This window comes from Protopterus annectens, chromosome 7.part0 (assembly GCF_019279795.1).
Source record: "Protopterus annectens isolate FY-2018-M chromosome 7.part0, PAN1.0, whole genome shotgun sequence".
Lineage (NCBI taxonomy): Eukaryota > Metazoa > Chordata > Ceratodontiformes > Protopteridae > Protopterus > Protopterus annectens.
Window position 1 is genome coordinate 924,779,764 of NC_056739.1, and position 26,246 is coordinate 924,806,009.

The 26,246-nt window shown below is 41.6% G+C and overlaps 1 protein-coding gene across 4 annotated transcripts in view; it reads left to right on the plus strand.

The window, feature by feature from the left end:
* The window catches only part of PARP6 (poly(ADP-ribose) polymerase family member 6), a 1,412,227-nt gene that overhangs the window by 848,954 nt on the left and 537,027 nt on the right, over positions 1-26,246 (plus strand). For all 4 annotated transcript variants that reach the window (XM_044077510.1, XM_044077512.1, XM_044077511.1 and 1 more), the window contains one exon: positions 14,394-14,519. In XM_044077510.1, the coding sequence (XP_043933445.1) occupies positions 14,394-14,519 (126 nt within the window). The remainder of the gene's footprint in view (positions 1-14,393; positions 14,520-26,246) is intronic.

The following is a 26,246-nucleotide window of genomic DNA, read 5'->3' on the forward strand; positions in this document are numbered from 1 at the left end:
ACCCTAGCCTTCAGATCCATTGTAGTTCAATTTCCTCTGTTTTATTTACAATGTGTCCCATCCTCACATTCAGCCCTACCACATCTAGGACCTGGAAAACAAAAGTATGTTGGATGCCCAGTTGAATAGTGTGTTTAGAAAGTGGACTGCACTCCAAACCCATCTTGGTACAGTACAGGTGGTCTCTCATCCTTTCTTTCAGAAGTCTGTTTGTTTTTCCAACATAGAATCTGAAACAGATAACGCAGTGTTCTACATATACCAAATTAATGGTATTGCAATCCGCCTTGGCCTGTATTTGCCACAGGCGACCAGTACCACGATGTTTAAAGTATCCAGACTCATCCACATATTCACAGTATGCACAAACACTACACCTCCGAGTATCACCCCAGTTAGAAATAGTGTTGGTAAACAGCCTGGGGTAGCACAACTGCTGTTTCAGATTCTTCTTGTTCCTATGTATAAATCTCGGTTTAGGACCTACCAATTTTGATATTTTATCATCCACCTATAAGATGGACCAATTTTTATGAAAAATATCCTTAATCATATTCATATCCTGCGTATAGGAAAGCACAACTGGAATCTCATATGGTTTAGTGTCATGCACTATAGGCACTGGCACCTGGTCAGAAAAAAGGGCCTAGCCCGTCCTTTCCTCTCATTCAACACCTTCTGTCTAGCCTTAACAATTTCAGTCTGACTATACCCTCTGGCCTCAAATGCTTTACTGAGGGAATTTAACTCAACATGAAAATCCTGCTCATTACAGGACAGGCGAGATATTCTCATTGTCTGTCCAGTTACTACACTGGAAAACGTGTACAGGATGCATACTATCCCTATGAAGAAAGGTTGGACGATAACAGTCTTTCCTGTGTACCTGAGTACACCACCTTCCTTCCTTCCTGAATACAGTAACATCCAAATAGTTGATAGATTGAACAGCTTTGCACATAGTAAACATAAGAAAGCTACTAGTCTTATTGAGATCTTTAAAAAACCTCATTAGTTCATACTCGGTACCATGCCAACCAACAAAAAGGTCATTGATAAATCATCGATAAAACATAATATTAGATTCCCTTCCTTTCCAAACATGCTGGTGCTCCCACTCAACCATGATGAGATTGGCATAAGAGTTGGCACAACTCGTGCCCATTGCCACACCTTATACCTGCCAATAGCATTTCTTTTCAAACATGAACATGTTATTCAACACTAATTCAAGCAACAAGCATAAAAAATCAACATGACTTGGAGAAAATTTACAAGACCTAAGCAAAACTTACCTAACCATACAAATACCCTCCTGATTTGGAATACAGGTAAATAGAGAGACAACATCAAGGGTCACCAGTATAGCTAAAGTTGACACTGTATTGTCAGTAGTGGCCTTATACAAATCACGTAAAAAATGTTCAGTATCTTTAAGGACCACAGGAAATTCCTTAAGTACTTCCCTCAACTGTGAATCCAAAAATATAGAAATTGGTTCAGTGGCCCAACCACCGCCAGCTACTATCGGTCTAAAAGGAGGATACATAGGATCCTTATGTATCTTGGGTAGACCGTGAAGCTGGGGTATTAGGGGTGCATCAACTTTGAAATACTCAAACAATTCCTGTGTCATAAGACCCATACACAAGCATTCATTTAGACAATTAAGAATACTGGTATATATACTTGAAACAACATTTACATCAACAATACAATAAGTTGTATCCTGCAGCATACCTGAGATTGTTGTATAATAGCAATCTGCATCTAGCACAACCACAGGGCCGCCCTTGTCCGTTGGTTGAACGACAATGTCTCTATTCAATTGTAAATCTTAAAGTGCCTGTTGTTCAGCTCTAGTTAAATTAGTGTCATATTTATACACATTCATTACAATAAACTTATTATACACATCCTTGTCACAAGCTTGCAAAAAGGCTTCTACATTATGCAGTAAATGAGGTACAAATGTGCTTGGCTTACGAAATTCAGGTTTAGAAAAAGTCCTTTTACCACAAAGCATTGCTTTCAAAGCTACATTGCGTACAAAAGCCATAGTTCTATCAAACATTTACTTAAGTCTATTTTAGTAGAAGTTATGAAACCTAAGCCCTTCTGCAACAAAAGAGCGTTCAGCAGGTTTCAATACATACTGTGAAGCATTCCAAACTAGTCCGTTTGATTCAAGATCCCCATTTTCTTGAGAGTCCAAGTTTGACCTGTGCCAGGTGGATCCTTCCTTTTCTGCCAGCCCCTCGAAGCTTCGTGATCCATTGACCCTGTCTTGCGATAGCGAAACGGTAAGGGGAACATAGGAAAAACCTGGTCCTCAAACATAGAAATAATGTTACGCCGCACTACTGGTATGGCTTCAGAAGCAACTGTAGCCTTTTCCAAGCCAGAAATTAGAGGTGGTTCCATGGGAGGAGTAGAGAACACAGTATTGGTTGTTTCTGGAGAAGAAGCAGTTCCTGGTTGAACTACATTGGTAGAAAGCATGGTTCCTACTTCAGGATTGGTCACTTCCATCAAAGTTGCAGGTTGATTGGTCAGAGTAGCTGCCGATTGCTCAAGTGCCCTTGGCCAAGTGAAGACATGCTGATGCTGAAAGTCTTACACATCCCTGGCTAATTTCAGTGGATTTTAATGTGCAGTTAAAATGTTCTCCTAATCCATTTGCCTGTAGATGGTACACTAACATTTTTAATTGCTAGACCTTAAAACACTGGCACAATTGGAGTATTATCCTGGAAATAAATGAGTTCCCTGGTAAGTGAGTTTTTCCTTAGGTATTTTTACTCTGGAAAATAATAAGACTAATGCCCTTGCTATAAAATTATCATTAGCCTTACATAGAGGGATAGCCTCTGTTAGTTGCATACTCCAGAATCACCAGGATGTACTGAAATCCATAGCCAGGTTTTATCAGTCACCCTACAATGTCCATATTAATCAATTCAAATGGCGCCTCTATGATAGGCATTAGAATCAAAGGATTTATAAACCTTGGCGAGGGTCTGTCTTCTGGCATTCAGGGCATCCAGCACAGAAGTTCTCAGCTTCTTTCTTTATTCGTGGTCAGTAAAATCTTGCTAAGATCCAAACTTTTGCCTTGTCCATTCCTAGGTGTCTTCGTAATATGTGACTTTGTGCTAGCCAAATCACTAGGTTTCTGGAAGGTTTGGGCATTAATAATTGATGTAGTACTACTTTGTACCATAAATAATATTTGAGTAAGAAATACAAATATTTAGCTCAGTTTCTTCTCCTGCAACTCTATAGATATTTTCCTTGCTCTGTTCAATGTGTCATCTTCCCATTGTGTCTTTTCAATATTTATCGAGCTTACCTTGAGGTCATCTAACTTTAGGGTTTCATTAGGAGACTCTGTCTGTTGGAAGATACAGAGGTCTGCCTCCTGTCTTAGCAGCTCATGGCAGTATTCTTTAATATCATTTACAATTTATTCCTCATTTACTTCCAGATATTTTCCTTTATGATCCTGATGGATAGAACCATACTTCTGTTTAAGGTGTCTGTAAAATGGTTTACATGAATATTGGAGTCTATTCAATGTTATCTTGCTTCTTAGTATATATTATCCTCTCCTGTGTCTTTCATTCTTTAGGTTGTTTTTGTCTCTCTGTCTCTCTCTCGGTATCAGTGAACACCACCCTCTCGGTGTTTTTTTTCTTCTCAAAATTGCTCTCCCTTTCCCAAGTATTTCTTTTCAGTTTTTCTTTTTCTTTCCTTTCTTACAGATAACATATTGCCAAGACCCTTCTCTTGTTTGTGTTTCCTGTCTTACACTAACAGAAATGGGCTTAGAACACTGACCAGGTATATAAGTATATCTGGATGTATTTACAGGAGTCTGGCTTGCACTGCTGAAGGAAAACTGCACTGTTCTTAATAAGAAACTCTAGCTTAAATCAGAATTGCGAGTTTGAAAGTTCTGATTGCTAAACTGTTAGTTGCTTAATTCTAAATTGTGCAAAAGTGTAGTTATCATGTCTAATTTGTTTTAGATAGTGAACTTTATTTATTTATTATTATTTTACATTTGGTGACTGGGGAAAGTCCGACTGAACACAAGTCCGTTTTCAGTGGAGGCCTGGGGAGAAAAACTCGTTACATCAGAGGTTAATAAATAACCATAAGACAAGGATTACATATACATATTTAGAACAAAGCATAACAGAATTAAGCAATGGTTATTCAGTGTGTTGTGCCTCAGTAGAAATAATCAGAATAATACGATATTATAGAGTATTCATAATTATCATTGTTTGGAGGTGGGAGAGGAGATGTGGAAGAAAAGTGAAACTAGAGAAGAGAGACTATCAAGAATAAGTGAAGTGTAATGAATGACTATGAGGGAGGAACTTTGACTAGGATAAGTTGGGGTAGGATTAGCCTGGCGTGTCACAGTGACAAGCCCAGTTAGTTTGTAGGTGTGTTTTTAGATATTTCTTGAACTGAGATAAGGATGTTGCAGCTGTTGTTTTAGTGGGCAGAGTGTTCCGTTTTTTAGCGATATTGTTAGAATAGAGGGAGGCCCCTGCAGAGTTACTGGATTTAGTGACCTGAAGAACCAGTTTGTTGTTGAAGCATAGAACCCTAATATTAGTGTGAGAGTACATTAGGTTTTGTAATGCAGAGTTTTTTTCAGGGTGGTAGAGTATCTTATAAGTTAGTATGAGCTGGTTGTAGAGAAGGAGCTGGGGGAGTTTGAGCCAGTTTAGTTGTTTAAAGGCTGAGCAGTGGTGCGTTTTGTAAGAACTGTTGGTGGAAAATCATGCAGTTTTGTTATAGCAAGTGTCGAGTTTGGATAAGTCTGATTTTCTGAGATTGGTGAGGATGGGAGAGGCATATAAAAGTGTGGAGATGAGATGGGTTTGTGCTATTTTAGGTCTGGTATTTGTGAAGAATGCTTTGTTTTTATATAGTCCCCCCAGTTTTTTGTGTACTTTCTTCGTTTACTATGGCACTGTCGAAACTGCCTCGATCAACTTGCACATGGTCAAAAAGCAGTTTCCCAGGTAGGCAGAATGTCGACCTACACTACCCGTTCGCTGTAGTGTAACTTGATCGATTTTGGTTCAGCATTGTTCAGGGAGGTCATGCTTCAGTGAGGAAAAGGAAATTAGCCCATTTCCTCACTGTAGGGCGATCTCGGAGTTGGTATATTTAATTACAGGGAGGGTGGGAGGCAGAGCCCCCCCCACAAAGGGGGGTGCAGGAGGTTCAACGGTACGTTAATGTGCATAGCAGGAAGTGAGCGACGTCACCTCCTGCTGTGTAGAATACATCAACCCATGGTGGTTGATGTATTCAGTTTCACTTTGGGTTACGATTCTAAATTTCGTATTCAGCATTTTGAGTCGACCGAAGCTGATTCAAAATTTCAATAGTAAACCTATTGTGCAGGGAGGTCGTGCTTTAAAGAGGAACAGGGAATTAGCCCATTTCCTCACTGTAGTGCGATCTCAGAGTTGGTATATTTAATTACGGGGGGGGTGGGGGCAGAACCTCCCCACAAGGGGGGTGCAGGAGGTTCAACGTTATGTTAATGTGCATAGCAGGAAGTGAGTGACGTCACCTCCTGCTATGTCAAATACATTGACCCATGGTGATTGATGTATTCAGTTTCGCTTTGGGTTACGATTCTAAATTTCATATTCAGCATTTCAAGTTGACTGAAGCTGATTCAAAATTTCAATAGTAAACCTACTTTCTTTATGGTGAATGAGATGCGAATATCAAATTTCATGTTGCAGTCAATTTCTACACCTAGGAATTTTGTGTGTGTGACTGGATAGATGATTGTTTTGTGGTTAGAAAGTATGGTAAAGGAGGGTGGAGGAGGAGAAGAGTGACTAGTAGGGTGGAAAATGAGAAGATTGGTTTTCTTGGGGTTAGGTATTAATTGGGAGCTGGTAAGCCATTTTTCCATGGCTTGGGAGGAGGCTTGTGTTTGGGCTTGCAGTTTTTGGAGGGAAGGAGAAGAGCAGATTTGTGTTGCGTCATCTACATATTGGGTGACTCAGGCTTCTAGGGTAGAAGTATGGAGGCTATTAGTGAAGACAGAAAAGAGTAGAGGTCCGAGGATGGAGCCTTGGGGCACTCCTAGAGTGACAGGTAACAGAGGAGAGAGTTCTTGCTTCCATTGAACTGCTTGCTTGCCTACCTGTTAGGCAGCTTTGGAAACAGGACATGGTAGTCTTACTAAGATTTAGTTCAGAAAGGGAGTTAATCAGCTTGTTGTGGTTGACCATATCAAAAGCCTTGGAGAGGTTAAGAAAGACAGCAGAGACAAAGTTGCTATTGTTTCTGTGGTTATTAACTGTGTGGGTGAATGCTATAAGCACAGCTGTGGTGCTGTGGTAGGGCCTGAAGCCATGTTGAGTGTTTGTGAGAAGATTGTGAGTGTCGAGGTAGGCCATGAGTTGTAACTGTACACATCTTTCTAATATTTTGGACAGATATGAGAGTATTGCTATGAGGCGATAGTTCATTAACTCTTTAGAGTTACCCCTTTGTGGAGAGGTGTAATGTATGGAATTTTGCAGATATCAGGAACTAAATTTTCAGATACTGAGCAGTTGATAAGAATGGACACATGATAAACAAGGGCATCAGCAGCTATTTTCAGGAATTCTGCTGGTAGTTTGTTGGCAGGTAAGGTGGTAGGTTTTAGTTTTGTCAGTAGTTTCTTAATAAAGTCAGTAAAGACAGGTTGTAATGTTAAGCCTTTGATATCACTGTGGTACCTGCATAGCTGATTCAGGGGTGGACAGTCTTGTGCATTAGCAAGAGCAAGAATGGATTTGGTGAAGAATTTGTTAAAAGCTGTGGCAACATTGAGGGAGTTATTGGTTATGGTTGGAGTGGAAGTTCCTGATTTTCCAGGATGAAGAATATTATTAATAGCTGTGCAGAACTTTTTGGGGTTATTCTGGTGTTTGGCTTGTATATTATGGTAGAAGTTAATTTGTCTAATTTAACATATTTTTCTTTATTTGTTACGGAATTCAAAATATACCTGCTTGTCTGTATGGGAAGTGGTTTGGTGCCAGTGGATCCCGGCCTTGTCTCTGGATTTCAGAAGAGGCCTAGTTTTTTTACTCATCCAGGGAGCATGGTTGGATTTTACCCTGATGGTTCTGGGAGGGGCTTGGAAGTTTAGGATGTCTAAGAAGGTAGAGTTGAAGTACTGTACACCTTCATTAAGGTTGAGGTTTTTAAGAGGAGACCAGTTACAAGTTTTTAGTGCATTAATAAATGTAGCTTGGTTGAAGTTTTTCTTGTTTCTTATTGTTTGATAAATTGTAGGCTTTTCTTGATAGGTGCGATGTCTTATTACAAAAGTTGGAAGGCGGTCACTTAGGCCATCAGGGAGATATCCAGATTGACTGATTAATGTTGGCCTGTTTGTCAGAATCCAATCAAGTATTAACTGTCTTTTGGTAGATTTGTCAATTCTAGTGGGGTATTGGATGAGTTGGGAAAAGCCATGGAGGTTGGTGAAGTTGGTGGGGGAGTAAGAGTTGCAGGTTAGCCAATCGATGTTGAAGTCCCCCAAGATGATAGTTTCATATTGGAGGCTATCAGATGCCCAGTGAAGTAGAGTCTCCAGTATGGGAGTGTTGTTCCCAGAAGGTATATAGCAGCCAATTATAATGATACTTTTTTTGGGGTGAAGAATTAGCTTCACTGTTATGATGTCTATATTGGTTAAATTTGGCATGTCTATATTTAAGTTTTCTAAGTTTAGTTGCTTTTGAAATAGTATAGCTACACCTCCTCCTTTCTTGGATGTATGACCATGTCGTATGATATTATAGCCAGGTGGTAGAATGCCATTATTGGAGGTGGTGGGTTTAAGCCAGGTTTCAGTGAGTTATACTAGGTCAGGAGAATATAGGGAAATATTTGTATGAATGTCATGGACTTTATTATTAATGCTTCTAACATTCATATTTAGTATAAAGAGGTTATTAGGTTTTCTAGGAAGTTGGAATGAGTTAGGAGATGGCTTTTGATTAGTTGATTGGGCGCTGTTATCAGATGGGCCTAGATTAGGGTGGATATCTCCACTTAGAGAGAGTCTAGCAGCAATGTTTATTTTGGTTTTGATAAGGTAAGTTGCATACTTATATTTAGTGGATAGATGATTGGAATGGTCAGAAGGTAGAGTGAGTTTGATGGTATAAGGATAGATGTGTGCATGTAAGAAGGATGGGGAGATGGGGAGAATGAGAGGTGGTGATGTGGATTTGTGAGTAGTAGAAGTGGTCTTGTGAGGTAGAACAATGGGGTGCAAACTGTGATAAGTGGTAATGTGAGTAAGTAGTAAGTGTGTTGGTAATAGGATTGATGATGTGTAAATATTAGTGTGAAACATGATTTTATGGTAATGATGTAGGTTTATGTAAGTGTATGTTTAGCCATGAGTGTTGTTTGTTAGGAGTGAAAGGCTGTGCAGGTGTGGTAATTACCAGCTTAGAGTGTAACACTATAATGTGAAGGAGGATTGGCTAGAGTGTTTGTAAGAAGGGGTGCATTGAGAGTGGGGCGGTGGTGTTGTGATTGATGCGTGTTATGACTGGAAGGAGCTGGGTGTGGGAGTAACTTGTAGAGCATAAGTCTAAGGAAAGTGGGGGTGGGTGGGAATGGGTCTATATTATATAAGCGAATGCAATGAATTGCGAACGCTATATAATCGACCCACAGTCCCCAAAAACCCAAAATGTCTAACACACAGATCAGCGATTTTTTCCCAGGGAAAACATCGCTGATCCGTAAAAAAAAAAAAAAAAAAAAATCAAAACACAATTAAGTAGGGGGCTTTGCTCCCTACACCCCCTACTTAAATATGCCAAGTCCGAGATCGCACCACAGTGAAGGAAATGGCAAAGTCCCAAAAACGGCCCAGTGATTTTTTTTACCTAGGAAAAATATTGCTGTTCTGTGCTTTCGGTATGTTGCCATTTCGCGTAATGAAGTTCAACTAAACAGCATTCACACTTCATTGCGTTCACTAAAATAATAGGAACCCGGTGGGAATGGGGTTAGGGTAGGGGAGCGGAATGAGCCTGAGCATAGCGAGGGTGAACGGAGCTGGATAGTGCAAGTCTGCTTGGTTTGAAAAACTATCTCCTAAGTAAGTAACCAGAGCCAAAGGGCAGGCAAAGTAGCTGGGAGAGTGGCTTATGCAGAACTGTTTATAAGTTTGTAGAAACAAATTACAGTGGGAAAACTAGTAGGTGCAGGATTAGCAGAGCAGAAATGGAGAGTTATAGCTATACAGTCTAATGTTGGGGAGGTAGGACCTACAGTAGGGAAGGGAGTTTCCAGTCAAAGATGGGAAAAAAACATGGGCGACACAAAGCAGTAACACTAAAATGATAAAAGAAACAGGGAAACTACAAGGGTTTTTCTAGGCAAGAGATCTGTACAACTACTGTTCCTGGTAGCGTGCTCTCATTACAAAATGCTGATAACAGCTGAACAATTATGAGTTTAAGAAGAGACTAATGTATGACATACTTTGTTACACACAATAGATGTGCAGAGGGTTCTTCTGATAGCAGATTTGGGACGTGTCTTGTGGGGGATTGGCTGTGTAGAAGACTGGTTAGCAGCAGTGACAGAAACGTTGAAACGCTAGGGAAGGGAAAACAGAAAGAATAGAGAAGACAAAGAAATTATATGTCAAGCAACACTACAGTAACATTAGGTCAGTTTTAAAACAAGTACATGATAAAGTAATTTGCAGCAGTATACTTTAAAGCTAAATTTAGAAACACAGCATTAAACATTAAAGTTATAATTCTGGCAGTGATTCAACAAGGGGACCATGGGCTACAGAAATAAAAGTGTGCGAAAGATGAACAGGCTCCCCACTGTGTCCGCAGTAGTGCTGGATACTCTAGTAGCCGTAATGTATTCTTAACATACACTAATGGTAAAATTGATCAATACAGGCCGGACAGGCAAAATATATACAGCGCTCTTTAAAAAGCAAAAACAGCAGCAGGAGTATGAGGCAGTAGCACATTCAGTATCTTAAAACTCTAAAACCGCAGACTACAGATGCATTCCAACATACAGCTATTATCAAATAACTGGTTTCTGTTTACGGTGCCGTTCGGCCATACAGGTTCCACACCCCAGGTACCTCCAATAGTAAAGTATTCTGCTGGCGGTGGGGAACACTATAGTTAACAAAGCAGTAAAAGTGGATACTTGCAGCTAATTCATACAAGTTTAACTTAGAATAGTAGCGCTCCTAAGAAAACAGGTAATAAAGCACAAGAGCCGCTATATAATGATAAGGCTGATAGGCAATTGACAGTGCTTCAGATGTAATCTTTCAAATAACATAGAAACTTACAAGAGACTTAACATTTGCTATGATAAAAGAGATTGCTGAGGACTTATATTGGGAGCACGCTACTTCAGAAGACATGCAGTTGAGGTGAATGGTGTGGATGTGTGTGCTTTGTTTTTTTAAAATGGCGCCCACGGGTATTGCGGACAGATAAAACCTTGTTCCGGATGTGCAGGGAGGATGGGAGCAGGAGGGGCGGAAAAAAGGAGTGTGCTTATGGTAGAAGCAGCATAGATTGCTGTTGCGAGTCTCTGTGAAGCTATCTCCCAAGTAAGTAACCAGGACCAGTAGCTGGGAGAATGGCTTATGGAGAACTATATGCAACTTTGTAGAAATAAGCTACAATGTGAAAACTAGTAGGTACAGGATTATCAGAGATTAATTTTGCATTTTAGTGTAAATAAAGTGCACAAAAATTGAAGAAAGTTTCTCCATTGCTTTATATCTGCTACTCATAGTATAACATAACACAGCACTGCATAACATGTTCTAATATTACATGAGATATCATAATATAATGTAGCATTGCATGGAATAAAGTCATTATATGATGTGAGGGTGTTCCAACAACTGTCAGTACTTATCTCAAGTCAGAGCCACTCTCCTACCTTCTTTGGCAGTCATGCCAACCTTTATCAGGCCTTTTCTTATGCAATCCATACATGTCTTATCTCAAAATACACTGGCTATGTCCCTGCTCTAACCCTGACTAACATCTTATTCCTTATCTCCCACTCCTTTTATTTATCTACTCTATTGTTCTATGATGCCTGTCTGTTGTAACTAGAATGCTAACCAATACCTAGTATTAAAGGAGACTTCCTCTCAGCACTGTTCAAGACTTACTCTAAAAGTACTCACCCTCTACTGTACTGTACGTAAGCATAAATTTGTATGCCTGTAACCAGGCCTCTGATTTAAAATAACAATTCTTTGTTTTTTTTTTCTTTTTTGTAATATATGTTATCTAAAGTTTTTCTAGGCGACTCTGTACACATTTTTTTTCTGATCTAAAATAATTTAATGTAACTTCCTTCTATTGCATATATTGTATGTTATGATACTATTGCCTATATTGGAGCTTTTCTCCCCAGGCCTCTACTGAAAATGGAGATATATCCAGTTAGACTAGCCTGGTCAACAAATGTAAAATAAAAATAAATAAATAAATGATCTTGTGTCAGACATTGCCTTCTTCCTGTCTCCCAAATTTGCTTATCAAATTATATTCTGCTTTCTGTACATGTAATCGAGCCATCATAATCTGCTTTCCTTATAGAATAGTGTAAAATAACATGATATAACATAAAGCAGTGTAACTTTAAGGTAATGTAACATAATATTGGCAAAAGGAGACTGTGGTTCTAGCAGATCTGCCTGAACCCAAGGCAGCTTCCCCTCTCCTTTGCTGTCCCTAGCCTTTTTTAACTTCCTAACTGTCTTAAGCTCTACTGCCCACTCTGTTAATTCCACCTATGTACTGGGTCTGTGGTCATTCATCGAAGGGTAATAGCATTAAACTACATTACATCGTAAATGTAATTCATCAAAACCTCCTAATGTAGGGGGCTGTGCCCCCCACCCCCTCTAATTATATATACCAACTCTGAGATCACACTACAGTGGGGGAAGGGCGAATTTCCTTATCCCTACTTTAATGCGACCTTAGTCCGAAGAGCTCGGTGAATGGCATGTTCAAAGATATATGCTGTTCAATCCTTTGTTTTTCAAAAGATAAACATGTATCCCTGTGTACCACCCTGTCCACAAATAATTATTCCTTACTGCCTAGAAAGAAGTGTGTTTCCTTAATCATGTATTCCTCCTCCCTCATACCTACCCTGTCTTCTTTTCCAGCATAATCCAATAACATATCCATTTAAATGTCTTATATATTCATACCATGCCCCTAATCTCTCTTCTTTTACTGGAAAACAGGTCATGCTCCCTAAACCATGCTTCACATGCTCTTTCTCTATACCACCTTTTTTGCTTTTTACCTATACCCTCTTCAGCTAGCAGCAAATCCAAGGGAACTGCAAGGGGTAAGTACCCCTTCTTTTTAAGAGTCGAAGCCTACCACCTGAAGTGCTGTGGTTCACCCTATTTCTGTCTGTCACACACACACACACACACACACACACACACACACACACACACACACACACACACACACACACACACGCTCAGGGGAGTCCCTCCTTCATAAATGTTTAGATGTAGCACTGCCAGCAGTGAAATTTTTTGATAGGACATAATGCTCCTTTTGTAGGTTTACAAGCTCCTACGAGATGACCACTGTCATCATCTTGTCCTCGGATTCTGTAGTCTGAAATACACTCCCTAACATTTGGTTTGCCCTTCCTATTGCATTATCAAAGTAAGTTTGACAATTCTTTATTTCTATAATAATAACCCTCAAATCTTTCTCCTGTTCCAAGTTTTTGATGCTGTAACTCTAACCACACATTACCTCCTTTGTTATATTTCCCCAGGTGAATTACCATGCACTTGGAAGTGTTGAAGTACAGCAGACAACTCTCAGACAATGCTTCCATCCTTTTCAAATCCCTTGTCTCACTCGCACTCCTGTCAGTTAACACCCTCCCCACTTTGGTGTCACCTGCAAATGCCATGTGTGAGGTCAGAGGTGAACACATTAAATAAGAGTAGGCCCAGTGACAGTCTCTGCATTATTCTTTCCACTTTGAGGACTCACCCCTAATTAACACTCTTTTTCCTACTCTGTTACCACTTTTCCACACCCCTGCACAGTTTATTACCCTCTTGTACTTCCTGCAGTTTTTGCAAGAAACCTGTGGTGGAGAAGTCAATCGAAGGTTATGCTAGAAGCTCACACATATCATGTCCACAGGTTTGCCACAATCTACCTATTTGGTAGACAGGTTATAAAACTGGATCACATTACATTGAAAATATATTCCTGCTGTATATCCATCCTGGAATACTTTAGGCAACTCATTTTGCCCCAGGAATGTCATGAGGCTTGACTTCAGGACTGCCTCGTCCACTTCTGAAATCAGGCTTAATGGCCAGGGTAGGCCCTTGCTCCACATGTGTAGCTAGGACCACCACTGCTTGTTTCCATTACCTTGAGATAAATTCTTCCTAAGGGATATGGTAAAAAGCTCTGTCAGAGGTTCTAGTAATAACCCAGTTGTTCTCGTAAGGGTCCTGTATGGGACCCCATCAGACTTTTCACATAGTCTTCCCTTAAAGCCCCTAATGCTTTCTTTGCTTCCACAGATGTTATCAGCTCATCTGTCCATGCAACACTTTTTTTGTTTTCCTCTCCCAGACTGGTATGCGGACTTCCTTTTCCTTGGTGAGCATCAGGGAGAAGTATTTATTTATGATTTCCACGTGCTAAAGAAAAAAGAAGTTTGGGTTAGCAAAAACAACAGATCTAATCATTTTATAGAAAATAGTAAGGTGCTTTGATCTGCTGTTTGCAGAGACTGTCCTTCTTAATACTAATTAACTGTGCATAATTTGGTTTGCATTGCTCACTAACAACATGTCTTGGTTTTGAAATTTTTACATGCTTCTGGTTCTTTATTATTCTTATCTACGTAGGCCAATTTGCATATTTCCCTGCCTGCTTGCTTGCTTGTTGGCTTTCTTTCATTTTATCACTGCCATATATCTAAATATAGCGTTTATCCTTCCTTAATGACTTATACAAGTGTTTTTTATGGAAATTTCCGAATAAAGTTAATTCCAAAATCAGATTATAGCTTGGCTGTTAAAATTCCTCTTTGCATAAGATGTTATTTAAACATTTATTTCTGGATGTCATTATAAGTTTTTGTGGCCTAATGCCTCATACTCTCAAACACTTGGTCTTTCCTGTGTATTGCTGCTGATGCATGTTGATAAGTTGGTTAACTATGAAATGCTATGAAGGGCAGCATTATTGTTGGGTTTGTGGTCAGGCTTATTAGACATAACTGATTGATTTTTGCTTTTGTAGGTGGTAGATCTGCTGGTGGCCATGTGCAGAGCAGCACTCGAATCTCCGAGGAAAAGCATCATCTTTGAACCTTATCCATCTGTGGTAGACCCCAACGATCCCAAAACCCTTGCATTTAACCCCAAGGTAAGATGTTTGTGGTACATTATAGAAAAGACGAACTTTTGATGACTGAAATAAAAAGCAGTAAAGGAATAAAGGCATGTCTGGTTCGCACCTCTTGTACAACTATAGACATCATCCATTTCCTTCACAAACTAATACAGCTATCTTGCTGAGAGATTTTGTAATTGTCAACAAAACATGACAGACCAGGAAACATTTCATAGGATTTCAGATTATTTACTACTAAAGTTACGAATATGACTTGAGATAGTATTTCCAATTAAATTTTATGTTAGCATAACATATTTTTTCTTGTAAACCTGAAGTTCATGGATTGTATTCAATTTCAGCAGATGTTCTTCATATTTCACTGTTGCAGTCATCACATTTGGGTTATCCCTGCCAGGGTAGCCCTCGGCCAGCCCGAATACCAGAGGCTTAGTATTTCTGCATCGGCTGCTGTTGCATCAGGACTGACGTCAGGTCATCAGTTGTATAACGTAAGGCAACAGACACCATTACACCAATCTTTCTTGCCATGGAGCCCGAAGCAGAAGTAGTTCACACAAGTGCCATTCGGCCGCTACCTGAGTTTCATCTACCGAATTGAAGTTGAAGTTTCCTAAAGCTAAATACCCCATTGGGGATCCTTTTTTCTTGCACTAACCGATGTCAGAAAAAGTTAATAATTGTCTCTCCTGTGGAAAGCAAGTACCGCACCGAGACTTCCATTCTTACTGCATCACTTGCTTAGGCCCCGACCACGACATCCTCCATTGTCGCTTCTGTGCTTTGTTCAGTGCCAGAACTATCCGTCGTTGGGCCCTTATTGTAGCCAGATATTTTCACTTACAGTCCTCAAATTCCGATATGGCTTTGATAAGCCATCCGACAGCAGATCTTCTGAAAAAACGTAAAGCAAAAGACAGAGTCCACACAGGTCCAAACCTACCTACGATGCTTCCGTTAAGTTAGTTGTCAGTTCTCTGGTCCTCAGTGAGGCGCTTTTGCAGCCCCTGATGCCTGCTTCTATGGATTTGCAGGCCGCTACCGAGACCCTTTCGGAGTCTGGTATGCTGCAAAACTCTTCTTCGACTAAGGATCCTGCGTCATCTCTACCTTGGATAGGTCCAGAGCCACTGAGCAGCCACTGGCTTCCGAGGAAGTCCTTCGCACTACCAATTCTTGACACAAATCGGCATCTTCTTTTGCGACTACCATTCTTTCGAAAACAACTGAGTTTCTTAGGCCCAGAGTATGAACCACACCCAAGAAACTGACGACCCACTGCCAGGCACCTGCTTCCTTGCCTCAGTCTCAGATGCTTAAAATGGGGGAAGGCCTTATCTTGCTGATCAGGGGAAGCCAGTCTACCCCCTCCAAAAGGAAATGAGATCTGCTCCCTGTAGTTCTGTCTGAACAAGAGTCAGATGACACTGATGGTTCTGAATATGAAGACATGCAACCTCCTCTCTACTTATGAGGATTCTGATGCAGAGGATTCCATCCCTTCAGCCTCTACCCCAGAGGATTTTTCCTTTGGGGAAACCCTGCATACCTTAAGGGAGCATTTCCAATTGGAAAGTCAAGACTACCCTCTGTCTAAAAAGAGACTTGGAATTCCTAGCTCTTCCACAGCACAGACCCTTGGCCATCCCCCTCCCCCCCAAGTCCTGGATGTTGTGGAGGATGTTTTCCTGGAATCCAGCTTGACTCCTGACACCCTCCCTCCTGCGCCCAGAAAACTAGACAGGTAGTATAGAGTCCCTGATTCACACAAATTTCTTTTTAAAACTCCTACTGCTGACCCTGAGGTAATTTCTCAGGGGCCTAAAGCACCCTCTGCTAAGAATGCCACCAACTCAGATAGGGATTTCCGAGCACTAGACAGATGGGATAAAAAAGTATATACCTTAGCTACTCTTGCTATCAGGGCACTAAATTGTCAGTTCCATATGCTAAAATTTCAGCAACATACCCTGAACTCTTCAAACAAAAAATGTCTTCCTTTTCTGCCTGGGCAGAATTACAAGAGTTAATGCATTCTGCAACTTAAGTAACTAAACACACCTTGCACTGTGGTTTTGATGCCCTAGAAGCTTCTTGCAGGGCAACAGTCACTGGATCTGTCATTAGAAGGCATGCATGGCTTAAGGAACAGCCCCTGCCAGACCATGTCAAATCTAAATTGTTGGATACCCCCCTGCACAAAGATAGCTTATTTGGCACTAATGCAGATGAGGTCTTAAAAAAGATGAAAGAAAAAGCAAAATCTATGCAAACAGTTACGGATTTCTTACAGATCCAGCCACCCATGTTCAGCAAGCATTGAACCACCAAACACTGGTCCTTTCCTGCTCCCTCCAAGCCAGTCCAGCATAGGCCCCGGGGAACCAGACCCCCCCAGACAGCAGCCACAGGGAATGCAGAGATCTAAGCAGTGGACTACCTCCACTGCAAAACCAGGGAGTTCTAAGCCACCCCCTTCTGGTAAGAACTCACAATAACTCACTCTCCCACCCCCTCCCTCTGCCCACTTTTACTTACCCCTAGGAGGAAAACCCTCCTTTCACACAAGCACCTGGGCCACCATTACCAATAACCATTGGGTTCTGAACATAGTGTCTCAGGGATACAAATTTTCCTTCCACGCCCTTCCAACCCCAAAAGGGTTCTCAGATCTACCTCCAAACCAGTGGGCAGAGGCTCAAAAGTAAATCCATTTCCCGCTTTCTATGAGGGCAGTAGAGCATGTTCCTGCAGAACAGATAGGCCAAGGTTTCTACTCCAGACTTTTTCTGGTGCCCAGAAAAGAGGGCACCTGATGCCCCATCCTCAATCTATGCATTCTAAACACCTTCCTGCTGATCCCAAAATTCAAAATGCTTACCCTCCAGCAGCTGCTACCCATGCTCTCCAGGGACGCTTGGCTAGCCACCCTGGATCTAAAAGAGGCCTACCTCCACATTCCTATCAGGGAATCATGCAGGAAATATCTCCATTTCAGGGCAGGATCTCAACACTTTCAGTTCTCTGTGCTTCCCTTTGGCTTTATCTACTGCTCCCAGAGTTTTCACAAAATGTCTGGCTCTGGCCATTGGCTTTTGCAGACAAAGGAATATCCAGATTTACTCATACTTAGACGACTGCCTTATTCAGGCAGACTGCCAGGAAAAGCTGCTCAAGCACCTGGCCTTTGTAAAGACCCTAATAACCTCCCTAGGGTACACAATCAATGAATAGAAATCCAAACTGGTACCCACCCAAAGGATTATCTTCCTGGGAGCAAGCCTAGACACAGCATTTCAGATGGCATTCCTTACACCAGAAAACAAATTTTCCTGACAGCCTACTTCTCTCAACTAGCCACCAGGTCCCAATTATCTGCAAGGAAGATCCTGCAAGCTCTGGGGTTCATGGCATCTTGCATTCTACTCATCCCATATGCCAGACTGCATATGAGGAAACTTTAAAGGTACCTAAAAAGCCTTTGGTGTTAACACTCTCAAGACCTGGAAACTCTTATACCTATAATTCCTTGCCTCAGAAAAGAATTTCTTTGGTGGGCAACAGCATGCTCCCACAACAAGGGACTTGCTTTCTGACCACCCCCCACTGCCCAGACCCTCACCACAGATACATCAGACTATGCTTGGGGTGCACACCTGGATGGCAGGTGCATACAGGGCCAATGGAGCCCACAGCAAATCCCTCTGCACATCAACCAAAAAGAGATGATGGCTGTCCAGCACGCCTTGATAGCTTTCAAAGCCCTTCTCTCCCCAGGGGCTCTTCTGTACAAAGCAGACAACACCACTGTGATGTGGTATATCAACAAGCAGGGAGGGGCTCACTCCTACCCTCTATGCAGGCTGACATGACCCTTTGGCACACAGCCTCTGCCATGCAACTGCACCTGTTAGCACAATTCCAACCAGGCTCTCTCAACTCTCTGGCAGACCAATTAAGCTGAAATCTTCTGGACCCACATGAGCGGCAGCTCAACAGAAGAACCTTCACCCTAATAAGTCAGAAATGGGGCAACCCAAAGGTTGACCTCTTTGCCTCCCACACCAACCATCAGCTCAGCAAATTCTGCACCAGGGAGCATCACTGCATGGCTTGGAAATTGGATGCCCTGTCCTTCCCCTGAGTAAACCTCTCGGTCTATGCCTTTCCTCCCCTACCTCTCATCCCCAGGGTACTGCTCAAAATAAATAAGGAAAAACCAAGGACAATTCTTATAGCTCCAGACTGGCCTTGCCAACACTGGTACCCCTTGCTGTGCAGCCTGTCACCACTGCCACCATGGTATCTTTCTCAAATTCCAAACCTCCTGACCCAAAGGGAAGGGGAATTCATGCATCCACAACTGCAGACACTCAGTTTGGCAGCTTGGCTTATTCCCTAACCCCGGATCAATCTGCCAACCTCAGTAAACAGGTTCTAGATGTTATCCATGAGGCTAGATGCCCTAGCACTAGAAAGTCTTATGCTGACAAATGAAAAAGGTTCTGCACCTGGATCCAGGCTAAAGGAGCCAATACAGCACAACCCTCCCTCCCTCTTATCCTGGATTACTTAGCTGACCTACTACACAGTGACCTGTCTTTCTCCTTTATAAAAATTCATGCCTCTGCTATTTTTGCTCATTTTCCCACTGAGCAGCCCCTTTTCTCACACCCTTTGATCAGACACTTCCTAAGAGGGGCTAGCAACTTGAGGCCACCCAGAAGTGCACCCACCCCAGCTTGGGACCTTAACTATGTTTTGGAAAAGCTCACCCTGCCCTCTTTCAAACCAGCTTCTTCTGCAGAGCTAAAATTTCTTTCCTGGAAGACAGCATTCCTTCTGGCTATTACTTCAGCCAGGAGAGTTTCTGAGCTGCAAGTGCTCATGGCTGTGGAACCCTTCATCATCTTCCATGCTGACAGGGTGTCCCTCAGAACTAATCCATCCTTCATGCCCAAGGTGGTGTCCAGTGTGGCTCTCAACCAATCCATTCATTTGCACACTTTTTTCCTAATCCCCAGAACAAAGGGGGAAGTGATTCTTCACTCTCTGGATGTGCACAGACAAATCAGATTCTATCTAGACAGGACTAAATCCTTCAGAAAGTCTGATCAATTGCTGGCTAGTTTTGCTACAGGAGCAGAAGGCAAAGCCATCTCCAAACAAACAATTTCCAAATGGATAGCACACTGCATCCTTTTCTGCTACAAACAAGGGGGGGGGTCAGGGCTCACTCCACCAGAGCATCCCCCACCTCTGCAGCATTCCTCAGAGGAGTCCCCACCAGGGACATCCTGGAAGCTGCCACCTGGACATCTGTTCACACTTTCACCAAACATTACCACCTGCCTCTCTTTGCCAAATCCAGGGCAGGGTTTGCCTCTACAGTCTTGCAGGGCATCCTAGCCAGCACCTAGTTTATTTTACTGCCTCCACCCATTTTCTCAGTTTTGGGAATCAACCCAAATGTGATAACTGCAGCAGTGAAACATGAAGAACATAGTAAGTTGTGTACACTTACCATAAATGTAGATGTTCGAGTGTATTCACTGTTGCAGTCCTGGTTTCCCTCCATCTCCTTTTTCTTCTCTCTCCTTTCTAAGGGACATTTTGGGGTTCACTTTCTACTGGTGGGGTTCTTCCACCAGAACCTGGCTCATACTTGAGGGCTCCTGACAGGTTAGGGCAAGAAAAACTGATGTAATGGCGTTGGCTGCCTTACATTATACTACTGATGACCTGACGTCAGTTCTGAAGTGACAGTGGCCTACACAGAAATACTAAGCCTCTGGTATTCGGGCTGGCCGAGGGCTACCCTGGCAGGGATAACCCAAATGTGATGACTGCAACAGTGAATACACTTGAACATATACATTTATTGCAAGTGTACACAACTGTACTTTCTGATGGATGAGGTGGCACAGAAGTAGCTTTAGCCAATTTCATTTCACTTCTAGAAGTTGCTTTTTTGTAGTATCTCACTGTAATTTTTCATCCCAAAGACTTGCATTTAAAAGATGTAGTTCTGTAGAGGGCAGCTTGTAACATTTGTACAGTTTCAGAGTTTGGATCTATAGAAAACTGCTTCAGACTATGACAGTGGGATTAAGTGCCAAACCACATGAACCAAAAGGTTTTCTATTTGGAAGTTCACAGCCCAGTAATGTCTTTCCTATTTTAATAATTAATTGTGATTGAAACAGAAAAAACAGCTAATTGCACAACTCACTGCAAAATGTTTCAAGCATTTTTTTTGCAGGGACTTTACACCTGTACAGCCTCTAGGATATGGAACGACATCCTCCACCCCTCTGCTTTTTACATGCATTAAATCTGAATTTGGTGTTTCTCGGGACGAATGCAACTTTGGACACTTTATATAACCCTTCATTTGCACTTGTAGTTTGACATTTCCAATGACTGCAGTTATAGTTCTTGGAATTTTAACAGACAACCCAAACAAAGTAAACTGAAAGGCAACTGGGAACCTCTGGATAAAAAAAATTAAATACATTTTTCTGGTAATGTCCATTAATTGTTAATCTGAGTCAACAGCACCCCTGATATAAAATGATAGAGGCCTGACTACAGCCCAGGGGACCAGAGTTATGTTCATGGCTTGGGCACCAGCTTGAGCTGGCAAGGGAGATCGGGGTAGGGGAGGAGTAATGCTGCACCACCAGCTCACTTGACCTCATGTGTGTTGGGGGGACTCATGCCTGGGGTGCACAGTCCCATAGTATATTCTCTGATGAAAACTAAAGATTACAAAGTAGTACTGTCTCCTAGGAGGGAAGTACAGTTTTGAGGAGTTATATCAACTTCAGAAATGAGTGATATGCCCTCACTGGTGCCCATTGCACATTGAATCCTGATGCTTGTTACTGGGCATGCAGCATAGAATGTTGGGCTAAAACAGGAAAAAAAACTTACTTGCTATATGAATGCTGAACCTTCTTGGTCAGCTCTTGCCCCCAGTGGAGGCTCAACAAATGGGTCAGTCAGCCGAGAGTGGGGTGATATTTGGCAGGCACCAGGGAAAACTCCCCTCCACAAAAATGCTAATTTCAGTAATTTTTTAGCTGCTTGTTAAAGATAAAATATCTGTGAACTGTGTACTTATCTTCCCTGAATTATGTTTTATGTCTCTTTTATGCTCTGATGTTTGCCTACTGAACTTATAGTTTCTGACACATACAGTGGAAATTATGACAAATCTCTTCTGTAACATTGGGCTTCATTATCTACCATAAATAGTAGAGTTCATCCAATCCTTTTGCTGTACAACTCCTTTCATTGAAAAGTCAGGAGTAGGAATACTAATAAAAGTCTCTCACTATTTAGCAGATAAGTTGTCAGCCCTCATTAGCCAACAAGCTATTGTAGCTACAAGAATGTATGTGACATACACTGGGAATTTCATGTTATCAGTTATTTCTGGGTACAGCAGAAGTCCATGTTTAATCTAGTTTTATTTAATACACACTTCTTTCTGTGACAAATTTGAAAAGACTGTACTCGAACAGTGGGATTCTGAATTTTGTGATTTTGTCTAGATGGTAGATATCATTCACTAATTTGTGAACAGCCATAGTTACGATACAACTGAAAATAGTTTGCACCCATCCTCACTTCCTGTTTTCTGCTCTGTAGTTCTAGAAGCTTCTACTCTGTGAAAATATACACATACATGTTGCAGTGCTGCTTGTCTTTCACATTAAGGTGCAACACAACAGACTAACACTATTGTTTGTGGCAGGAACGTAACCAAATTGTGTTTCTAATATTAACAATGCTTTGTAAGCAGAAGTTAGCTTGCTGTAATACAACATCTCATTTTCTGCTATGACTATCAGAGTCTCTCAGCAGGTTGAAGATTAAACCAAGTAAAAAAATGTATATGTGGTAAGTACCCCTTATATAAATTTATTAACTCTACATTCACACAATTGTGGAGAAAAAAGCAAAAGTCGACTGGTATCACATTGTTGTCACGTGCTAATAGAAGCAGCTGTAGCAGTGATTTTCACTAACAAACTCTGACCTTACTCATGAAAGTTGGTGAGTTAAATTCATGACTTGAAGTTTTATTTTATTTAGAACTTGTAGACTAATAGATTAGTTCTACTCATCAGATAGGAAGCTTACAGAAACTCAGTTTGCGTAGTTACAGAAGCTGTTACAGAGGGGTGTGCACTCAAAGCAATGCTAAGCACTTTCTGACTGTCTACTTTGTTGGTACAAAAATGAACATAAACTAGTACTACCAAGCAAACATTGAAGAACTGCGGTGGTGGTGGTGCGGTAGCGTTGTCGCCTCACAGTAAGACGTTGTCCCGTTCGATTCTCAGTTAGAGCGTCTTGTGTGTGGAGACATGCGTGAATGGGCGTACCTTCGTTGAAGGTTGTGCGTCAGGGCCGGCAACTCGGCACGTAAATATCTACTGACAATCATTAGCAGACTGGAGTTCCGCTGTGGCGACCCCTAACCGGGAAAAGCCGAAAGACACAACAACAACCAAGCAAACATTGAACCTTTCCACCCTAAGAATACAATGAGATACAGTGACCTTCTCATTGAAAGTGTCTAAACTATAATCTTTTATTACTTCCAAAGTTCATATGTCATTGGTGGTATAGAAGATGCCCCATTACAATATGTCTACTACATCCTGCATTTAAACAGACAGTTTTTGATGGTGAACCTCTATGCAAACATGTAGAGGGTGTAGAAAACAGTGGCATCGAGGTATACCTGTGCTTTCACAGTCAGACCTTGGCCACTCATAGTCTGAAATGATGTTCAGTTCTGTTCTCCTTGGTACTAATCTGTTCACTCCCTGCCTTTTAGGCAGATTGCTTCAAAGGCTCTAAGGGCATACTTATGAATCTTTCTAAATCAAAATGTATGTGCAACACACACTGCATAACATCTGGGGAAAATGTGTGACGCATGTTCTAACCTGAAACTGGAAAAGAAAAATATATGAGAATCTAGCACAAAAATATTTCTAATGTTTGTGGACACCACTGCTATGGTGTATACTATGATGGATGTTTCCTTTAAAGATAGTAGAACAGGTGTGTAAATGCACCTACTGCTTGCAGTACAGAGGGATTTGAGAGTTAAAATGAGTGTTATACTTTGTCATGTGACATATGAAAGGAGGATCCTGTACTTAGCCCTAAGCAAGGAAATTGCAGGGCATGGAATTGTTGAACTTGAAAAGTCTTCAATGAAAAGTTGACTGACCCCCTCCCCCCAAAAGGTAGTTTTTTTATCATGAGGCAAACAGTATGCACCAGCAATGTCTGGTTCTGCACCCCTCGCACTTTCTGATTGACACATACCTCTCAACCTATTTGCTTAAGAATTCTGGACAAAGGCAAAATTAATGGGGAGCAAAATTAGGGACATGTTTTAAATATTACTCCAAGTCACTTTAAAAAAGTTATTACAACAATAAGTTTTGCGTCATCCTGCATTTTCTGAACAATAAGAAGTATGAAACACTAATGTCTGGTATTATCAACTTACTGAAATCCTTAGTAATATACTAAAAATCACAAATTGTATGAAGGGTAAGGCAGAAATGTGAGATAAAACCTAGGTATTCTGCAAAATTCTGGACATTCGAGAGATACACCTTGGAGAATTCGACATGTGCCAGGGTTTCAGTACTACCTGTTATAAATTTAGTCACTCATTCCATATTTGATTGATTTCCTCTCACAAAGAGAGCCACAAGCACATGCAGAATAGTTGCCAGACTTTACAGTTCCTAGATTGAGATAGGAAGTACGTCTTGCTTACACAAAAAAAGAGTAAAATCCCATGACTGGAGGAACTCCCTAGTCAACCTCAGTAAGAAGCTGAGATCCCTTATAAAATCCTCCAAAGCTAGTAACGAAAACAAAATGGCCACTGACTCTAAAGACAACCACAAAGTATTCTATAGCTATGTCAAGAATCTCAATGGGAACACTCAGATCTGCTCTGAGTTACAGCACAATGGCACTAAATATACAGAACCAGCTGATATTGCCAACATCCAAGCAGATAGGTTCAGTGCTATCTTTACCCCCCCTCTCACCCCCTAGAGGGCCCATCTCTATACCGGAAGAATGCAAAGTTCCTATAATCACGGCTGCACAGGTAAAAAACACACTCTCCAAAGCCAAGAGCACAGCATCCATGGGACCTGACAATATCCCAGGCTGCGTTCTACACAAACTACAGAATGAACTGGCACCCTACCTAAGTACCATGTTCAATCATAGCCTCACCTCAGGCTTTGCAGCCACTGAATGGCACACCATGACAGTTATCCCACTCCACAAAGGGGGAGCCACGACGGACCCCCGGAACTACTGTCCCATTAGCCTGACGAGCTTGGTCTGCAAGGCCATGGAACTTATAGTTTCATAGTTTCATAGTTTAGTACTAGGCTATCTGCCCTGGGGCATTTGTAAGCCTAGTCATAGTGATGTGGCTTTTGCCACCCCATGAAAAGGTACAAAAATGTACAGAATAAATTTAGAATACTGTGCCTCTGTCTAGTAGTGACACAATGAAGGTCCCCCTTATATAATAGAATTAGTTTACTGTGCCCCTGTCTAGCAGTGACACAGATGTGACCCCTGAGGTAAACTTACGATCTCCCATCCACTCATCAAGATTTCTCTTGAAGAGAGTCAGTGAGGGGCTCTGCCTAACATGAACTGGGATCTTGTTCCAAAGCATGGGAAGCCTCTGGGTTATGAATCTGTCCCTCCAGCATGTCATATTCATACTTGTGCCAGGGTTTAAGTCTTTAGCTCTCGTGGTCCTGATGGATTTGGATTTTTTGAGGTGGAGCATGTCCATCAGATCCTGATTGGACATGGCCTTGTACGTCAGGCAGAGATCACCTCTGAGCAGGCAGTATGCAACTGAATAGAGCTGAAATTTCTTTAGTCTGGAAGAATAAGACATATGTTGGAGACCCTTGATCCTCTTGGTGAGGTACTTTTGTGGTCTCTCCAGCTGTTGCAAATGCCGGGTGAGGTACATACCAAATGGGCATTGTACTCAATCATGGGTCTGATGAGGGAGGAGTATAGGGGTACAATGACATCCTTGGATCTGGATGTGAATCCCTTCATGATGAGGTGTGCAAGGTAGAATGTTTTTCTAACCACTTTGGCAACGTGGGTGTCTCAAATGAGAGGTCACTGTCAACTTGGGTCCCTAGGTCTCTGATTACTTTTTCTGTACTCAATGGGTTGCTGTCTATGTGATAATTTGTGGGTACTTTGTTTTTCCCAAAGGGGATGACTATACATTTTTTGGCATTTAGTTTAAGGCCATGACTCCGGCACCAGTTGTCCGTTCCTGTGAGGCCTTTTTGTAGGATGTATGTGTCTGCTGGTGTATCGACTATGGCACCTAGTTTGCAGTCATCTGCGAACTTTGTCAGCCACAACCCTCCCATGTTTGCTTTAACATCTGAGAAATAAATGCCGAACAAGAGGGGTCCCAGGACAGATCCCTGTGGGACACCACTTGTGACTGGCTTTGAGTCTGACATTGCTCCAGTGATTTTAACTTTATGGGTTCTGTCCTTTAGCCAGTTTGCAACCCATCTAGTGACATAAGGGTTTACGTTTAAGCTGTTGAGCTTATCTATGATGCCTGAGTGGGGTATTGTGTCGAAGGCCTTAGCCAAGTCCAGGTAGGCTGTATGGACTGCTTTG